This window comes from Cynoglossus semilaevis, chromosome 10, assembly GCF_000523025.1.
Source record: "Cynoglossus semilaevis isolate Cse_v1.0 chromosome 10, Cse_v1.0, whole genome shotgun sequence".
Classification (NCBI taxonomy): domain Eukaryota; kingdom Metazoa; phylum Chordata; class Actinopteri; order Pleuronectiformes; family Cynoglossidae; genus Cynoglossus; species Cynoglossus semilaevis.
The window spans coordinates 16,258,348-16,278,868 of record NC_024316.1 but is presented as its reverse complement, the minus strand read 5'-3'; the positions used below and the strand labels follow the sequence as shown (position 1 = coordinate 16,278,868).

The window sequence follows — 20,521 nt, the reverse complement described above, 5'->3', positions numbered from 1 at the left end:
ACATAAACATAGATAGATAGATTTGACTGTTCGTCCTTAATGTAAATTAGTGTGGGTTTTTATTCAGAAATGATACATTTTTATTTAATATAATTTATCATCTCTCTTGAAAATATGCTTTTTTGTTTCTGTAAAAATATTATTAAAGTATTATTTCTCCAACCTAATGACCTAATGTAAACGAACAGAAATATTCTGTTCTAACTACGTCGAGATATTAGTCAATAATTACACATCTCAACACTAGAGGGCACTAGTGACTACGTTTAAGACCCTATACAATGTTTAAACAGAAATATTTTAATGCACATTCAGCATGTAAACACAGACACTGTTCATTCGGTCCAGCTCCACATCAGGTTTCCTGTCCTTTCAGATATATTAACATTTTTGCTTGTACAGCATTTACACAGTCACAGCGATGGTGCTGCCATTTTACATTAAAAAAACAACAGGACTACGAAAGAGAAGACGCCAGCATAGTCCAATCACAACAAAGGAAGAAAAATAACAACGTGTCGATTGTTCTGAATACTAACGATAATAATGATCTATTTGATCTGTTTCCATGCAGCTGCTGAGTTCAGAAGTAATGGAGTACAATGGGAGTAAAATGCATGCAATATACAGTATACTGTGTATAGAGAATATTGAGGGAATTCCTTCAGTGGTCAAAGAATGAAAGACGGTAGAAGCAGAGAAAAAGAAACAAGTGCTTGACATTATAACAAAAAGAAAATCTAAAAACGTATAAACCTATATATTTTTTTATATAAAGAGAAATGACCAGCAAATCCCTACATGTAGAATAAAAAATGAAATACAAGTCTGATTTGAGAACAGCACACGTAAATTCAGCTTACAATACAATAAAATACTCAACGATGGCTAACAACAGCATCACTGAAACGCCTTCAATCTTGTCATTTTTCTTTTCTTTTCTTTTAAAGCATGCCGTGTACATTAGTGGATGATATTTGTATTATCAGTATTCTACATTTACATCACATATGATGACTACTGCTGTGAATAGTGGCAGGAAGATTGCACTCCTTAAGGCCGTGATGTCGTCCGTCGGCCGACTACCTGAAGGAGTGCCGGAAGTGAACGCTTCTTCGTTTCAACTTTTCCGGGTTGTGGGAGGCCATGTGGGAAAATTCTCGAAAGATGTCCAAGTAGGTGGCGTCACCTGGTGAGAGAGAAAAAAAGTTGTTTAAAAATGATTCGAATCAAAATTATGGTTTGGCTTTTAGATATTGACCCTCTAGCCCTGTAGGTGGCGGTAAGGCCCACTGTATTAAATTAAATATTTCTCGATTCAATATATTATTGTATAGCATCCTTATCTCCAAGTTGATGAGAAAAAGTGTATTTTTATGAGAATGAAATCCTAAAAAGCCATTAAATAAGTGAATAAAGTTACATTTTTGAGACCCCTGCTTTGCATTAAAACAGAATCAATAGTTTCATAAACTATGGGGCTGGACAAGAAGACTTGGTCACATGATCGGTTCATTTAAAAACCACTGCCCTACAAAGAGGCTTTGATGAGTTGGGAATCTTTGATATGAATGTTAGAAATACATGCGACAGAAAGAAGCAAAGAGGGAGAAAATCCTGATGAATAGAGAAGCAGAAGCCGACAGAGGAGCCATGAAACTTCCTTCTTTCAACTTGTCAGATACTGAGGCTTTACTCCCGCTGCAGCCATGGTAACGGCCCGGTCTACAGACATAACAAAAGCAGTTCAACTCTTTTGTGTCCCAGGAGAGCTCCCAGACTCGGCTAATTAAAAAGAGGAATGAACATTCCTGGGTGTGGGAAAGAAGCATTCACCTAAATATATACGCTGCATTTTAGTCCAGGTTGTTTTTTAACAGCAGTAAAACAGGCAAAATATTAGTGTTTAAAATGCAGTAATTTAAACTTTTCATCATTGCTCTCTACTTTGGCTAACTTCTATAAATTTGAGGTGACCAATAAATATTCCAGTATGACTGTTAAATCCATAGATGGTTAGCATAAGTTAAATACAAGTGAAACATGGTTAAATATATTGTACATTTCAAATTAATCATTAGAAAATTTGAAAAATCTCACACACGCATATGTAATATTTTATAAAAAATATTTTAGTATGTGAAATATTACATCAAAAGTAGTAGCAGTCAGTGATGATAGAGGTTTTAGTTGATTTCAGTCAGAATAACATCAATTATTTTTAAAAGAAGGTGAGAATCAGTGAGGCAAAGAAGCAGGAAGAAAGGTTAGCGTTTGGTAATAGTGTCCATTTATTTTTGACATGACATTAAAGGACACTGGGTGAACATGTTAAACCAGAAATACTAAAGGACACTGGGTGAACATGTTAAACTAGAAACACAGACAGCAGTTAGTGTTAATACAAACAGACAGCAGTTAGTGTTAATACAACAAAAGTCATTAGTTACGGTTTTTTTTTTAGTAACAAGATTTGAAGAAAGTGTTAACAGTCAGAGACAGAGAAAAACAACAAACACAACAAGGTTAAAAAGTTGAGTTAGTTCATATACACAACAGTCAGATTGTTAAAGTGTCATACACTGCAGATATTTAAAAAAAAAATTAATGAAGTGATTTGTCAGCAGCTGGGATTGATCGTTAGTCTTGATTAACAAGATGATGATTGTTCGTTTAAAAATAGTAAGAATCGAGATACAACTGGATTTTAGATAAAGAGAAATTAAACAAACAAAGCAGCAAGAAAAGTTTTAATGGCAGGAAACTGGGCAACTTAGGGACTGTATGGAAATAATTTAAGAAGAAGAAGAAGAGAACAACTGATTATGTTTTAATTTTATTAAAGGAAACAGAGCCAGAGGTGAAGAATTGTGGAGCGGGATGATAAGCAATAGAAAAGGAGCAGATCAGACAGAAGTGACAGAGACAAAGTTAAAATGGTCTGGGCAAGAACTGGGGACAGACTTTTCTTCTATAATAATTTGAAGACAGTCCCTAAAGAATAAAAATTTACAATAAAGTATTCAGGAATTCTCCCTGGTCTTTGGCTTAAAATAAATTCTAAAAACCTCAGACATGAGACGAGTCAGATCTTTGATAAAATAAATTTAAAAAAACCCAAAAAACAGCTACCAACAGCACTTCAAACAACAGGCCATTTCAATTTATATTAGATTACTATTACATTGTACAAATACATTATATACAGTTAGACACACTAGTGGTGTTGATCAATATGTCCACTTACTACAGCAGAAACTGCAGTACTACTCTGAGTGGTTGTATTCTACACTACTGTGATGTACTGACTCTGTTTCTCAGAATGAGAATATAATACTGGTGAAGTAAGTGAGCGATCAGCAGAGTAAAGTTAAACACAAAAATATATATCCAGTCTAAAAAATATCAATATTTTTTTCCATTGTTGTTCAAACACAATACAAAAATACAGATTATCTGGGATCATCGGTGCGCTACTGCCTCTGAGGGACGGATAAAACACAGGCTGAAGAGGGCAACAAAAAAATACAAAAAAAAAAAAAAGGTAACTGTTTTGCAAAAAAAAAAATCACTGTAAATTTGACTTAAAAAGCAGTTTAACCAAGTCTCCAAATATAGAAACTGGTTATTTCCTCTCAGTCATAGTTATCACAGCCTGGTGGTCACACTGAGGAATTGTACCTATCATCAATCTGAACAAAAATTTTGGGCTTTCCACAACAGGTTTTGTTTGTTTTATTTTACCATAGTGGTTTACAAGTTTGCAAATCTAGTGCAAATCCCCGCAGCCCCTGTAGAGGGCAGTATACACCCTGGATAGTTCACCAGGCCATTATGTACATATCAAAAAAAACAACCATTCACACTCACATTCACACCTTTGGACCATTCAGAGTGAACAGTTAACCTCATCCTGCGTGTTTATGGACTGAAGAAAAATATACTTATATACTTTAAAAAACAAAAGAATCACTCAATTTGATGAATTTATAGATTAGGAATTATTTTAACATAATTCATCTGTTTTTATTAGATACAGCTAAAGTAAACCTTGAAGGTTTGGAACGTTGTGTGTTTAATATTAGCATATATGCTATTAGCAAAGCATATAACAACAGTTCCCCTCTTACTTCAATAAAATACTAAAGTGGTCCCAAAACTGGTGCTCTGCTACTGGTTGCTCATCAGTTTCATAACAGTGTCCTGGTCATGGCAGTGAACAGTTTTACTGGACAAAAAAATGGTTATGGTAACACTGTGTTTCTGTGATGCCGAGAGCAATCAGAGAAAATAAGAAAGTGCAGGAAAAAGAACAACAGCGAAGATCCAGGAATGTCTGAAGAGACGTTAGGAGTTAAAACTAAGAGACAGAAACAAGACAGAGGGAAGACTTGGAGTCGGCCTCACTCAGTCTGAGTTCTAACCTGACTGGACGGACTTCTAGCACTCTGCTATATTCAGACAGATAAACTCCTGAATACACTTCCTATACTGCTGCTCAGTGGGACTGCTGATTGGATATTGACCTGGTTGTCCAAAGGGTCCTTCTGACTCCCGCATCTCCTCGTTCATTCTGGCCAATCGTAGCCTGGAGAACGCAGAAGGAAAAAAAAAGGTTAAGATTCATCAGTGATGAAAAAAAAAAAGGAAAACGCAGGAGTGATGAACTTCAAACCTACAGTGTGACTATATCCGCGTTAGCCTGCTGCACAGCTATGCTCAGAGGGTCCTGGCCGTCCTCGTCTTCATCGGTCTGCGTCGCTCCTCTCTTCAGGAATAAACACACCTGCCTGGAGACGCAGAGTGAACAGAGGTCTAGGCTTAGCAAGCTAAAAGGTGTAGCATACAGAGCTAATGGGTCATTTTTCAGAGAGAGCAGGCATGGGCAAACTAAGGCCCGGGGGCTGGACGTGACCCGGGCAGCTTTTTAATCTGGCCCCCCAAACCATTCCAAATTATATAATTTATTTATATTATCATTATATGTCTGGCTTTTCTAAACTTGCTAAAGGTTAACAAAGGAACAAGGAAAATCCAAATCATATTCAACGTGGAAAGAATGTGTGTGTGTATGTGTGTGTGTGTTGTCGACACATATTTCCATCATGTTGACTCACCCTGTGTGTCCCAGATAGGTGGCGTGGTGCAGAGGACACCTTCCTCTGGCGTCTCTTTGGTTGACGTCAGCAGCATTTTGGAGCAGGAACTCGCAGGCAATCAGTGAACCCTGAAATACAGACACAGCAGCAGACAGCTAAGGGTCAATAAAAAAACAAAAAAAAGTTCTGACTTCAAAGGTACCAGTGAGTTTTTTTCATCCTATGGCTGGGTTTTGCGACATATAGTTAGTTGCGACTTATATGTTAAAATATATCATTTCACATGTTCGTTATTTTCACACTAAACAGCCGCTAGAGGGCACTACTACGAATCGGTTTATAGTCCAGAAAAATCCGATTATTTCTGCTTCCTTGCGTCCCCTTCACTCACCCCAATCACAGCCTGGATCAGAGGCGTCTTGCCCTCGTCCTCAGCGTTCACCAAGTTGACGTCAGCACCGTGAGCCAGAGCTTCGGCCATGACGGGCAGGTTTCGGGCCTTTGAGGCTTTGTACAGCAGGTTTCCAGGATGGAGATCACGTACGTCCTCTGGGTCTGAAGCCTCGGGCTCTGCCTCCAGCTCGGCTTCTCCACTGGAGTCATCAGACGCTTCACACTCTGGGGGAAAAAAACCCACGGTGTTTATTAAGTTGTTTCCCAGACGACAGCAGTTCAGCCTTCAGTGTTAAAGGTTCCTCGACTGGACCTACCCTCCTCTGTGACGCTGTTCACCACCGAGCCAAACACCAGGATGTCTGTGCTGCCGTCTGTGCTGCCTCCCAGCCCACTGTCACTGCTGAGACCTGCAGGACCAGGAGAGAAACCACAACATTGTGTCACCATCTAGTCCTGATGCCAAGGGTTCTAAAATATACAGGTATCAGTAAAGGGTCTGTGAACGGTGTCTATGGAGGTTTCCTTACTTCTGGGTCCAGATCCTGTGTCAAAGTAGGAGAAGAGAGTGTCCAGTTCGTCTGGACAGAACAGGGACTCCCGTCTGAACTTAGCAGCTGCTGCAAATAAACATAGAAGCCACGTGAATAACACATGAAAATGCACCGTGTATCCAATAATTCCATTATTCATGAGATGGATCAGAATAAAATTGTATTTGTTTTCTCAAATCATTACCCGCAGACAGGGTCGACGGCGACGTGCTTCCAGCCTCCTGACGGTATCTCCTCCGTGTTTTGGACACAGTGGTGGCGCTGTTGTGTCTGCGACACTTCTTCACACTCCACCGGCGCTCTGGTTTGCTGTCCCCGTTGATGAAAATCTCTCTGCAGCTGAGCTTCTTCAGGAACTTCTTCTCCACATACTTTGCCCTGATCCAGGCCTCTTTCTCCTGCCTACAAGAACACAGATGAGAGATTTTAGAGAAACACGTGTAAACTCAGAAATTATATATTTTTTACAGGAAATTATATTACATTATATAATAGGAAATTTACCTTGAACTGGACGGTTGAGGTTTCTTCAGACCTTGTTCTTGGTAAGAGCCTTCATAGATGTGGTTGATGACGCTGTTTCCGAGTTCACACATCAGCTGTAGGGGAGGATAAGATAATGTATATATTAATACATTTAATATATATTATATATATATAATATATATTATATATAATATATACATATATGTATGTATAATATACATACACATACATACATATATAGTTATATATGTATATATTTACATATATATTTATATATGTAAATATATATAAAAGTGTGTATTTATATATGATTATGTGTATTAACTGCAAATATGAACACACAGTATACATACAAAATTTAAATATATAAACATATATAAACATAGAGTATATATTTACACACATAAATATATATATGGGAGAATTTAATTAATTAAATTTACCTTCAATAATTCTGGTTCCCATGAGTCTAGCGTGAGTGAGCGAACCTTGGAACAGTGAACACCGAGACTCCTGTAACAGAGAGCATGACAAATAAAATGATTAGAGATACATCTTCAGTTAACTGATACTACATGTAGGATCACTAGTAGAATATTGTAAATACTGACTAATGTTAGTTATTTCTGTTGCCTTCAGACTGTATTTTCACATATACCAGGAGTCCGGCTACTTTCAGACTTCTGAATAGTAGCAAATACCATTGCTGGGGAAAATTAGCGAAGCTGCATCTAATGTCATGCAAATCTCCAAGTTCCTACGATGATGCTGTCTGGTTACCTGGAGACCGTGTCGGAGTAGAGAAAAAAAACCAGACTGATAGTTTCTGCTCCTTGTTTACTCTTGGTATAATGAGGCCAAGAGAAGATGAGGCCAAAGACACAGCATGAATATTCAAAAGTTAGGAGGAGGAGTAGCTGCAGGGGATGTGGTTACATAAGTACTGATAATCCTCATTTAAATAATACACACAGTTCACGAAGGGCTGAGTGTGGGGATCAGGATAAAGAAGACATGACCGTGTGCAACCATGATTTAAACACACCGTCGATGTGAGGTTTACGGCAAAATTCACTCATATATGTTTGAAACAATGAAAAGGGAAATATTAAGATATTTCATAATAATAACAATAAACATATATGTACATAAGTACATACACATATATGTATATGTGCATATACATATATACATATAGACACATATACTGTATATATATATAAATATATACTGTATGAATATATATATTTATCATCCTCTACTCTATAAATATAACTTTCCTCGATAAATATAAATATATAGTTATATATTTATATATATATGTGTATATATATATTCATATATTTTTCTCTCTTGGAACTCTCTACCTGTGGATGCCTGAACACTCGATGCACAGCAGGATGCCCAGGTTGATGGAGGCCCAGCGTGGGTCGGCCTGGCCGCAGTCACAGCACTGCTCGTTCCCTGGGAGACTCTGAATCCTCTGCAGGATGGTCTCACTCCGGGCGCTGCGGTCCCGTGTCTCACTGGCTGAGTCAATACTACTGGTGGACGGTGACGCAGTTCTGTCCAGGTGCTGACAGAAAGTCAACAGGATACAATGTCAAATGTCAGAGTGTGAGACAGCACTTTGGTGGTAACAAAGCTGCCTCTGCAGCACAGCAAGAAAATGGGCTGCATTTGTTGGACGGACTTGTCCGGTGTGACCTTTACAGGATGACGTTCAACCTTCAGACGCAGCTTACAGTTTTGGTTGAAACTACAGGGTTGAAATACAGTGTTGTTCAAGTGGAGTCTGGGTCCAATACCTCTATGTAATAGGAGTCTGGACTCTCTCTGTAGGCTGAAGCAATGCTGGCTTGAACTGCCTGAATCCAAGCCTGTCTTAGCTTCTCCGATTCAGCCTGGAGCATACAACTCCTGCAGGACAAAAGTTTTTTAGCGTGCTGTTACCACGGAATACAAGCAACTCAGCCTGGAGCATACAACTCCTGCAGGACAAAAGACACAATTTTTTTAGCGTGCTGTTACCATTGAATACCAGCAACCAACATTTCCATCAGACTGTCGGACATAACGATGACAGTGAGAGGCGGGTCTTACTTCGATGGAGATACGACCTCGAAGCAGAACCGCCGCTCGATGTCCTCACAGGGTTTGACTGAGCAGAGCCGCAGGTCTTCTACCACCACTGTCAGAGAGTCCTGCAAACACAGAAAATGATAATTCATAATAAATCACAGTTATTAAAAGTAGAGGATGAAAGATTGAACGATTTCGTTAAATAAAAAGCATATTACGTAATATCTGTAAGAATTGTTTTGGGTTACCTCATATGATGTGTGCCCAAAAAATAGTTTTGGGGACAAACGGCTGTACATTGAAGTGAAAGTCACTAGGTGGCAGCACTGCAGCTCATTTGATTAATCTCATACTCATACAGTGGTTTGTACAGATAAATAAATACATATTACCAGGCCTATATCGGTATGTATCTGAAAATACACACTGACCTATATTTGTTTTTTTTTTGTTACGAGTCTCTGTAACGTAAATACTCTGCAGAGATCTCACCTTACCGACATAGAACCCTTCAGTACGTCAGTGACGGTGGGCTATTTCAGTGAAAACACTCTTCATCCTACCACTACCTCAGCACTTAACCCCTCACAGCCTTCATCTCTGTGGAAAAGTGATACGTGGACGACTCACTACTGTGCGTGGACGTACCTTCAGCTTCTTCTGATAGACCAGCTGACTGTTCTGTATGGAGAACCACCGTCTAAAAGGAGGAGAAGCAGGAGATGAATAAAGCATGAATCGGATGAATATCCTTTCAAGGTCTAATGTTGGGTGTAGAAAAGGTGAATCTGTGTGAATGATAAAAACTGTCTCTGACAGAAAATGGTTCAGAAGACCTGTCAGTGCTGAAAAAGTTTGAATTTGACAAAAGTAACATTTTGTGATAAATTATATATTTGCACACTGCTGAAGGAACTGAAGGAACTGAGGAACGGTAACTTGACACAGTGCCTAAGATGGTGCCTTAACTTTAATGGTCTAACTAAAACTGAACTGAAAAAGTGATGACTGTGAAAACATAAACTCCCATGTTTTTCACAGCATTACTAACATTCAGTAGATTCAGTCATGACGGTGCAACATACCTGTTCCAGGTCTTAAAGGCATTGCTGGCCCTCTTGAACAGGTAGCCCTCCATCACCACACCATTAGGAGCGTCAACATTGAATTCCACTTTAGATTCGTCATAGGAGAAATCCTGGAACACGGGGGTAAAAAAAAAGTACAAACTCAGAATCTGGGAAAAACAACACTGACAGTCAGAAAAGGTCAGGACCCCAGCGGGTCAGGAAGACGGCAGGATGCTGTTCCGACTTTTCCAATGATGAAACAGGAAAAAAAACATGTGTTCCTTTTCCGTAAAGACCCCTCATGTGTGTGCTGTTCCTGTCGTTCCAGTGGAGACGTACTGAACCTCCAGTCCATAAAGCAACTTAATCAGCAGAAATTGTGCGCTGATGTAGAAAGACGTCACGTGTTGGACCACATGTGCGTGGCAGTACGGCCGTGCGCCGTCTTCCTGTGTGGCACACACGCAGCGTTTCATGACCCAAAGGAGTTGAGGGTGACGCAAAATGTTACATAAACTGAGGATGACTCATAAAAATGACCATCTAACCTTTTCACGATTTACCTGGTACCCAGCACTTCACCACTGGGACTCAAGTCACTTCACCAGAAGGAAACAGTCAAAGATTTCCTTTACAGTAAATATTGGTATTTTTGAATCAAGTTAAATTAAATTAAAATGTTTTTTTTACTGCGCATGGTTTTATATTTTACTTCATTATTTTTAAACCAGCTGCCTTTGAAATTATTGGTTTTTAAGCTTTTCACAACGGACACAACTTTTCAAATACGACCTGCATGACCAACACTAACGCACAGAAGTTAAACTTAGCTTCAGCTAAGACACGTACACACTGATGAGAAATTATTCCAAGGATTAGTAGACTATTCATCATTTGGAGACACACTCCATGACAAAGTAACACAACAAGAAGGCCCTTAAATTAAATTCTGAATCCACACAAACACAACAGTAGAACGAACCCAAGTGCCACTAGTGTCACACCTACCACAGTTTGAGAACCACCACTGTAAATCAGTGTGTTGAGAATTCCAAATTACGCTAACAACCAAAATACAAGTTTGTTTTTAAACTTCTTCATCTTCTGAAGTAGACACAAAAAAATGAATTTTTGCGAGAATTTTTGGCTTTCAACAAAAAATCACAGTTCTGTTATCTCTTAAAGTTTCAATAGCTGAAATGATAAACATTTTACAGTTTAGAAAGTATAAAAGTCAGAGAAAAAAATCCCTATATAATGTAATGTGGATATAAGACCTGGTATGACCAGTAAAAACCACTTTCAAAAGGCCAGCGTGGTCCAAAGGCACCCACCAAACTACGGTCCCACCAGCAGCGGATCTTCATTCTCAGACGTTCCGAGTGTTCCAACAACATAGTGAATCTCAGAGAAGTTCTTCGCTCTCACAGAACATTAACGCGTCTGCAGCACAGTGAGTAATTCCAACACTGACGAGTGTTTCCTCCGCTACAGACTCAGGATTAACCAACCAGCTGCCAGGAAGCTGCGAGGAGGAAGAGTGGACGACACCACGCCGTCCTGTGGCTGACACTGACCCAAAACCAAACGGCCAGATTCTGTCTGCCTGAGAGGTGGAACTCCCTGAACACACCTCCCTCACCGCAGGGAGAAGGAGGGAGTTAAAGCTCAGTGTTGACCTGGAGGGAGTCTATCTGGCAGATCACCAAGAACATCAGACTAATGGGAAACTACTACAAAAGATTTAACACTTCATCACCTCCATCAGCTCCACTCAAACTCCACAACGATCTTTTTCAATGGAACTCCCAGAAATAAATCAAACCCTCGCTCTCACCTGCAGGGGTCAGAATCCTGTGCTGGTCTGAAGACAACATTATTGAACAAGCAGGAAAAGTGTGGCGTCACAACGTCACAAGGACACGAGGAAGAGGAACAGACGAGGGATAATCCCAGACACGGGATGAAGCAGACACAGAGATCAGATGCTTCATCCACCTGCTGCTGCTGCTGTTGACAGCCTGTGGGCAGAACTTCAGCTGGTGGAGCTGATTACTCACTCTGCCACCAGGGCTTTGTTCATGTGCTACAGTCACAAGAAGTACATGTTGAGAAAGATAACAATCTTCTAGTTTCAAATTGAGTGTCAAGTCTGTTTAGTTGAACACAACACTGACGTAGTAGCAGGAATTGAAAAAAGACAAACGTGAGGAGGTCGTGGTTGAGAAAATGGGAGCAAAGCTGAAATAGCTGAAATTATTCGCAGTGATTAAATAATGGTTTACAGACAACGCAAATTAAATTGGCTAATTTCTCCTGGTACAACTGGTGATCTGTCGTGGCACAGACACAGTGGTTGCAAAATCACTGGTCCAGTTGTTCAGGCACTGGGCTTGAAATGGGACGACTGCTGGTTCAATCCATGGTATTGAGTTTTGGAGCCAAACAAACCTCGCTCCAGGAAGACAATACAGATGAGACGTGATAACAACATCAACTCTGACTGCTGTAAAAATAGATCTAGAACCAGCATGTAGCACTGCCCCCCCGCCCGCCCGCTGCCCCTCCCCGCTGCTGCCCCCCATTACAGGACTTCTCCATTAGGTTTTACATTAAATATGAATGACGCTGGTATTTGAATGTGTTTCCTGATTTGTGTGACAGCGTCCACAGGTTCAGCACCTTAACTCCCTTTCACTCCTGCTGGTTCTGTCCTTGTACTGACTGAATACTGCCCCTTTACCCTGTTGTAAATTTACACAAGGTCTACTGAACAAACTGGACATCTTTTCAAGAAGATATAATTACAACCTGCCAGTCAGAGTACTTTAAAATATAGATCTTACAGATGTTGAACCCATGGATGGACGAGATAGGAAACGAGTTTTGAAAGAAACTCAAGAGAGTATTTTGATACTCATTTAGAAGTAAAAACTTTCACTCACCTGTAAAAGAGTCTGAGTGGAGATGTTTCCATTGGTAACGATAGGAAATAAGAAAAAAAACAAACAAACAAATACAGCATTAAAATCATTAGTTTCTGTTGGATAAATGCAAAGGGTTAGGGTTAAAGTTTATGATTTTTTATGATTTATTTTTAAATTATTCAAATATTTGATCAATATAGAATGACATTCATATTACACACACTTCCAAACTGCTGACCCCACATGTTCACTGTTCACTACAATATGTCTAATGGTGATAAATGTTTAGTTTTATGAACTAAAATCTCAGCCAAAACAGATCAATAACTGCCCCCCCCCCCCATGTGACACCTCAGCAGAAGTGTCTGACAGATGGCCATTGATCCTGGGGCACAGAGGAGCTGCACACTGAGACTAAAGGGCTCGGTTTAAATTATTAAAAATAAGGAGATGTGAGACAATGAGTGCAGCCCACAGTTATGGTGGTGATCAAAGAGGTAATGTAGTATTTATGATAGCTGTTAGAAACCACTGTCAACTTTACCGTTGTAGATTTAACGGCTATTTAGCGTTGACCTTGTGACCATGAAATAGTCTCGTTATTGGTGCTTCTGTTTTCACCAACAAGGACTGGACTACAAGTCGGAATCATATATTTATTTATATACTCTCCAATATGTACAGAACCGAAATATCAACACATAAGTATGTACTGAACTGTTACGTTACTTGTATCATTTCAGCCCTACTGTTTCGTAATACCCTACGTTGGTCCATAAAGAAAAGCCTTAAAAAGTATGGACTCACCCTCTGCTGAATGGTGGCGTGTTTGTGCTCCATTTCCCTCTTCTCCATGGCTGAGTCGATCACCAGCTGAACCAGCTGTCAATCAAACCAAACAAAGGAAAATTTAAACAAAAAATAATAATATAATATAAACTCCTCATATACTGTAACAGACAATGTTCACAACGTGAGGCTGCTGTAAACGAACACCGACTGAACCTCGGGTGAAACCTCTGCTCTGGTGTTTGTGGATGATCGAAGCATCAATTCAGTTTTAATGGGTAAATTACACAACCAGCGCTGGTCAATAGTTCATGTGGAGGTCATGCAGCTGAGCTGATGGAGCTCAGGCTTCATGGAGATAAAAAAAAAAAAAAGATCTGCTCACCTCAGCGGCCAGCTTCTTCATGTACGGATCAATTTCGTCCAGCAGATTGTAGCCCTGCTGGAAAAGTGAGTACTGGGCGTGCATGAATGACAGCATCTGTGTGAGAAGAAGCAGAAGAACAGGAAGTGAGTTCAGTCACCAATAAGGCTGAGGAGTCGTGGAATGTGTTATAAAGATGAAGAATGACTTACCGCATCGAGGATTTCAAACTTCTTCTTGGCCTGTAGGACGTTAATCTGCAGTGGGAATAAAAAGATTTGATTAAAACTGTCAGATGAGTTTTCTGGCTGCCCTGGATAATTTCTAAAACATTTGCTTTTATTATCTTAGTCAACGTAGCAGAGATTATCAAAAGAGTAAAAAGAAAAATTAAATTGACTGAGTATTTTGTTGTTTTTTTTTGCTATTTTGGTCATGTTCTTTGTGTTAAATCAGAAATATTTCTGCACAAATTACAATAAAGTAAAACCAAACTACACATAAAACAAAATAACAAACAAAATGTTACTTTATATAAAAATATTAAGTAAAATTGAAAAACAAAAATCAAAAATTTGGTCAGAAAAATTAGCAACAAAGCTTTAAGCTAATTAGAAAAAAAACACACAAAAGTTTAAAAAATGTAACCATAAACAATATCAAAAATGAAGACCCTGTTATCACTGAAGCCAACAGTCAACGTAAACAGCGTCATCCTGGAGAACCGACCTGTAGCACGTAGTCCAGGGCCAGGTGTCTGAAGCACTTGCGGGTGATGCTGAGGGTGGAGGTGGCTTCCTCCACCTCGTGAGGTTTGTTCCTCGGCGCCTGAGCGTTCTTCACCTGTGCGATCTCCATATCCTCCCGCACTCTGTCGAAGTGCTTCTTGGTATCCTTGAACTTACGCACATCCCTGACGACAAAAATGTACAATGATTTATTAACGAAGTCCAAGTAACCGAGTTCGACCCCATGGTTCAGGACTATCGGTATCTAACCAAATATTTAGGGCTGTACTCAACTGAATATTTAAAGGGACCAAAAAGCTTTTAAAAATGTCTGCTTTCCCTTATTTTTTAACCTGTGTTGAATTTTTTTCACATGTAGAAACTTCAGCAGAAAACATCTCACTGAAACGTCAGACATCTTGGGTTTACTTACTCTTTCACAAAGTTGTGCAACTGCTGCTTTACCGAGCGCTGAGCCTGGTCAAACAGAATCTGAAAAACACACACAGGAGAAATGAATCTCAACGATTTCATACAGTAACTTTACACAGTCCTTTCCTCGAGACTGAACCAGCAAAATCAGCTGCAACCTCAGGTCCCAATACTGCCCCCACTGGTGTGTACAGGAGGCAGAGTAAACATGATGGGTAATGTACAGGAGGCAGAGTAAACATGATGGATAATAAAATGGTAATTGTTCTTTTTTTTTTTAGGAGTTCCTAGCATAACTGCTTTGCATTTTTTTTTAAAAAAAAGTTTTTTTTTTCTTTTTAGGAGTTCCTATCATAGCTGCTTTGCAAGCAGAAAGCAGAGAACCCCGGGTTCAATTCCCAAAGGAACCACATAACCCCTGTGGCAGCCTGTGAGTTGCAACAACGTACTTAATGGTGCCTCCTGTGGCAGCCTGTGTCAATTGCAAAGACTCACACTACATTTCAACATTGTTGGACTCCAAATAAGGGACTGCATTTTTTATTATTTTCAAGAGTCAGAGAACATAGCTTTGTCCCTTTTTTCTTCAGGTTCCATTTTTTTTGGGGGGGGGGAGTGCGGGGGGGTTCAGACAAATACAGTACAATGCAATCCTTTAACTTTATTTTTATTACTTTTTGTACATTATTTCCCTGAAGACAATGGTTCACCATGATGTATTCCATATTAATGCACTCAACAGTTTCTGACAACTTGTATTTATTTCGACCTATCATCTCAAGCCTGGGTTTCTGTGCTTGACCCAGGTCAATGTTTTTGACACTTCCAAGATAAACTGACTTCTCTTTAACCCACCACATTATTGTGCAATCCTTTGTAACACTACCCCAGAGGTACCACATTCCAACAGGGGGCGACATAACACAATTTTTCTGTTCAATTTATTTCCTCTTACTGCCGTGTCAAACTGAACAACACAAAGCTGTAATGTAATAACACACTGCCCTCAGTGAGGCGCTTTACATTCAAGACCTCGCCCTCCCTCGTCATTACCGTCCCTCTGAACACTCTGTCTTTTTCTATCACTACTGTCATCCCACTGCTGCTGCTGCTGTTAAATAGGTCAGCCAGGGGAGAGGGAGAGAGGACATGAGTGAGAGAGAGAGGGAGGGATTTCAGTTCCATGTGAAATCAGAGAGTCTGGATCCAGCGCTGGGTGAAAAACACTGTAAGACACTATGTCATACAGTCGACCAAAGCCTGTCACAACAACTGGACTGGGCGATCTCAGTTCAACACGTGAGTGTCAGATGAATAATGTACTCCTTTATTGTTGTCACTGTGAGAGAAGGCTGCGTACAGCATCCACTAACCAACGGCAATTAAATATAGATGGCTTTAATTTTAACCAGACATGAAAACAAAAAACGTGACTCAAATGGAAGTGGTCAGCTTTACTGCACTCCTGCCAGCATCGCTTTGTTGTGATGGTCGGTCTGGGCCTCATTTTTACTGCCTTGTAAAGTCAATGGCTCTTAATATGTGTGAAAGTGGAAGAAAAGGAAGGTCAAACCTCCACCTCACTGCAATCACACACCGATCTGTTGCGATGAATTAACAGCTCTCCATGGCTTCATGTTGACCATCATGTTCAACAGCAGTGCTAATATATGACCTAAACCAGGGGTCACCAACTTTATTTGTCAGGGGGTAGGGGGGTCACCAACTATATTTGTCAGGGGGTAGAGGCAGACACTCATATTCCATGGAATAAAATCACATTTCTGTCTAACAGAATTTAAATACATTTTATGGATTACTAATACAGTTATTATATATTATATATATATGTTTCTTTTCAGTTGCTTTTATAGCTGGGACCACACAATATTTTCTCTTTGATCCTCACAATTTTGGAATTTATTGGGCCAGATTGAATGATCCGACAGGACAGATTCGGCCCACGGGCCACAAGTTGATAATCGCTGATTTAAATTTTTCGTCAACAGTCGTTTTTTCTGAGACGAAAATGTTCCAAAACCTTCATATTGACGAAGAAACCTACTGATGCATTCATCTATTAAAAAAGCAAATTTAGATATTTGTTCATATTTCTCAACTAAATTAACTAAATTTGGAATGATTTGGAATCAAAACAAACACTGGGCTACATGCTAACAAGTCCAAATGACAAGTGGTAGGTGATGTCATCGAATCAGGTCAGTGGACCAGTGGACCGGGGTCATAAACACTTCAATGACAGGTTGGTTGTGGGGTTGCGTGCGTAGCGCTCTGACCCAGAGGGGTCATATTGGCTGGACGTAAACCACCAGGCTCTAAATGTTGTCAAGTCAACAAGTGCAGCTCCCTGATGTTTGTGAGCAGTGGCAGCAGAAAAACCACTGTGGGACTTCCTGACTCTGGGGTGAGCGCTGCCTGTAGCATTCCTGAACTGTTTGTGGGAAGCTGACACCCTGCATTCAGTGGTCCAAGGTTTCACAAGTTGATGTGAACCAGGGGGACTGGGAAATGTCCAGTGCCAAACAACCAGTGTATTAGAATTAACGCCAATGAAACTGTTTGTGGAAAACCTGAGTTTTTTAGCACATTGAAACAATGTTAGGAAAATCTTTGGCTGTGAGCCGTCTCAGTGACATTGTTTTTACCATTCATGAGGCTAACGGCCAACGATACAGGAGCAGCTGCTTTACAACTGCTGCTGTAATTTAATATTTACCAGAAACGCATGAAATTTAACTGCATCCCATTGACATTGGCCTACGGACACATAAAGGTCAGAAAAATATACGTTCACAGCCCGATGGGATGAAACTAAAGCTACAATCTAAAAACACACCACAAGATTGACGTGCTGACAGTAAAAGAACCAGCGAACCACGTACTTTTCTAAATATATGAAGAGCCTTCAGACATTTTATGAGAATTTCTAAACACCCATTGCCGTCTATTTGTCCACAGCGTAGCACACCGTGTAATTCAGCGGGGACTATAAATCTGTTCACAAGTACTGCGAGTGTCCTTATGGTACCACAAAAGTGGGATAGTGATCTTTTTTTAATTTTATTTCTGACTATATTTTTCCAGTGCATTTAGATGAATGCACCAATACAACAAAAACAGTTTTACTGTGAAAAGATTGTGAATTTTCAACTAGGGAAAAAAGCTTCATTTGTTTTTTGTACTTCATATATACATACACATATACTGTATGTGCGTACAGATAGGTAAACATATGCACACATATATGTACATACATTTATGAATACATATGCATACATATATACATTTGAACAAAACAGATAGATAAATGTAAATATATATAAATATGTAAATATAAATATAAACATACATATATAAATATGCACATATATAGATTTATGAATATATATGAATGTATATATATATATATACATTTTATCAAAACCTATATATGTACATATACATTAGTATGTAAATATAAATATATACATACAAATATATATATGCACATATAAACATATATACATTTATGAATATATATGCATGTATATATACACATTTTATTAAAACATATACAGTATATGAGCATATATATTCATATGTAAATATAAATATATACATACAAATATATATATGCACATATAAACATATATACATTTATGAATATATATGCATGTATATATACACATTTTATTAAAACATATACAGTATATGAGCATATATATTCATATGTAAATATAAATATATACATACAAATATATATATGCACATATAAACATATATACATTTATGAATATATATGCATGTATATATACACATTTTATTAAAACATATACAGTATATGAGCATATATATTCATATGTAAATATAAATATATACATACAAATATATATATGCACATATAAACATATATACATTTATGAATATATATGCATGTATATATACACATTTTATTAAAACATATACAGTATACGAGCATGTATATTCATATATAAATATAAATATATACATACATATATAAACATATGTACATACATTTATGAATACATATGCATACATTTATACATTTTAAGAAAATAAACCCAACAGACAGTCTGTAAACAACGGTTTAAAAGAGCATATGTTGGATTTGTTTTCTGAAAAGCAGGAGACAGTATTTTTGACGTCACGTACTTCCCACAGAGCTGTGCCAACTACGTATAAGACACGGCCTACCGGCCGTGACTGCAGATGTATTTAAGACCTCATGAGGCATGGGTACATGAGCTGAGTTTGTAGTACCGAAACAACCTTACTAGATTTCACTGCTGGGAACATATTGTGTGTATTACGTTTGTTGGGGGAAACCAGGACAGAGAAGAGCTTTAAGAAGAAGTTCTATATAGAGAGTGACAGCACATCCTCTGGTACTGTTTATTGTGATAACAATTAGAGCCCAGTTGTCAGAGTTGTCAATTCAAAAACGTTGCTCTTATTTCATCTACAGACATCCCGTAGTACGAGGTCGGTGGACGGAATCGCTCTCCTTTCATCAAGTTACTGACTATCACAACATTGACTTTCACTTTGATAGACAGGTCTACAGACACAACAAATGTGGAATGTGAGGAAACAAAGGAAACATTGTGTTGTCGCGGAGTGAGGGATCTTCACCGACATGACTTCACGACTCGAGAATGAGAGCGTTATAAAGGACTACTGTCCCGACTATCGTGTTGCTAATTCCCTATTTACTCCACTGGCATGCTGGGACACAAACTGATCTAATGACATTAATTAAACCATTAGGTTTGTCAGCAGAAAACAATTTTGTACTTGTTTTTTTTTTGGGGGCTGGGGGGTGGAGTTAATAATCCAGAGGTATAATTTTACCATCATTTTGAGGTAGGACACTGATTAAATCTGACTAAACTTTGTCCAGGTCGGTAGCAGGACGACACAGACTGTTGGCCACGGACACACCCACACACAGAGCTGGAGCTCATACTGCTGACCAATCAGCTGTGAGATAATCCACTCTGTCTATGAAGTCACAATTAAACCACTTCTGTAAAATAAAATAAAAAGTAATTTGGAGGTAAACTGTTGACTAACCATAAAACCCAAACTTCATGTTCACTGGTTCCTCAACCGGGGTAAAAAGGAAGATGGAAAGAGGAACATCTGTACTCTGTACCGCAATTTGGTTTGTTCTCACTTGGAACGATACGATGTAGCCATTAAACAGGTAGAATATTTACAGACAACTGCAGTATTCCCTAGTCTGAGTGGCCATTGTGAAGCTGACGTGTTGTTAAAAAAGTGTAGGTAAGGACTGAGTTTAATGTTTAAATATAAAAAGCACAGAGAAATACCAGAACTGGCATCTCACATGAGAGTAAAAGTAGAGACCCTTCAGAATGAGAACTTTTTAAAATTCTTTTTAGTAACAAAACAGTGCACTCTACAAAGCGTCCTTGTGTTACTGGTCGAAATCCCATTGGTTCAGATGAAATGATTTTATTGTTTTCAGTTCGACTGAGACTCGGCACCTCATTTCTAATGGATGTTCAGGAGGTCGAAGGAAAGTCAATAATTTATGGAGTTTTCATATGGCA

The 20,521-nt window shown here is 38.9% G+C and overlaps 1 protein-coding gene across 7 annotated transcripts in view; it reads right to left on the bottom strand.

Moving 5' to 3' along the window:
* Positions 1–284: 284 nt before the first annotated feature.
* acap3a (ArfGAP with coiled-coil, ankyrin repeat and PH domains 3a) overlaps positions 285–20,521 on the bottom strand; it is a 48,249-nt gene continuing 28,012 nt past the window's right edge. For 4 of the 7 annotated variants that reach the window (XM_025059485.1, XM_008319127.3, XM_025059484.1 and 1 more), the window contains 21 exons: positions 14,926–14,984; positions 14,494–14,677; positions 13,977–14,021; positions 13,786–13,881; positions 13,419–13,493; positions 12,630–12,641; positions 9,700–9,812; positions 9,263–9,314; positions 8,636–8,736; positions 8,341–8,452; positions 7,900–8,108; positions 6,976–7,045; positions 6,551–6,645; positions 6,231–6,448; positions 6,023–6,112; positions 5,810–5,902; positions 5,491–5,717; positions 5,118–5,227; positions 4,680–4,790; positions 4,527–4,588; positions 285–1,189 (listed from right to left, as the gene is read on the bottom strand). In XM_025059485.1, the coding sequence (XP_024915253.1) occupies positions 1,083–1,189; positions 4,527–4,588; positions 4,680–4,790; positions 5,118–5,227; positions 5,491–5,717; positions 5,810–5,902; positions 6,023–6,112; positions 6,231–6,448; positions 6,551–6,645; positions 6,976–7,045; positions 7,900–8,108; positions 8,341–8,452; positions 8,636–8,736; positions 9,263–9,314; positions 9,700–9,812; positions 12,630–12,641; positions 13,419–13,493; positions 13,786–13,881; positions 13,977–14,021; positions 14,494–14,677; positions 14,926–14,984 (2,241 nt within the window). In that variant the 3' untranslated portion in view covers positions 285–1,082. Of the gene's footprint in view, positions 1,190–4,424; positions 4,589–4,679; positions 4,791–5,117; positions 5,228–5,490; positions 5,718–5,809; positions 5,903–6,022; positions 6,113–6,230; positions 6,449–6,550; positions 6,646–6,975; positions 7,046–7,899; positions 8,109–8,340; positions 8,453–8,635; positions 8,737–9,262; positions 9,315–9,699; positions 9,813–12,629; positions 12,642–13,418; positions 13,494–13,785; positions 13,882–13,976; positions 14,022–14,493; positions 14,678–14,925; positions 14,985–20,521 lie in introns of all 7 variants that reach the window. The other 3 variants (XM_008319130.3, XM_025059487.1, XM_025059486.1) reach the window with 2 other exon arrangements.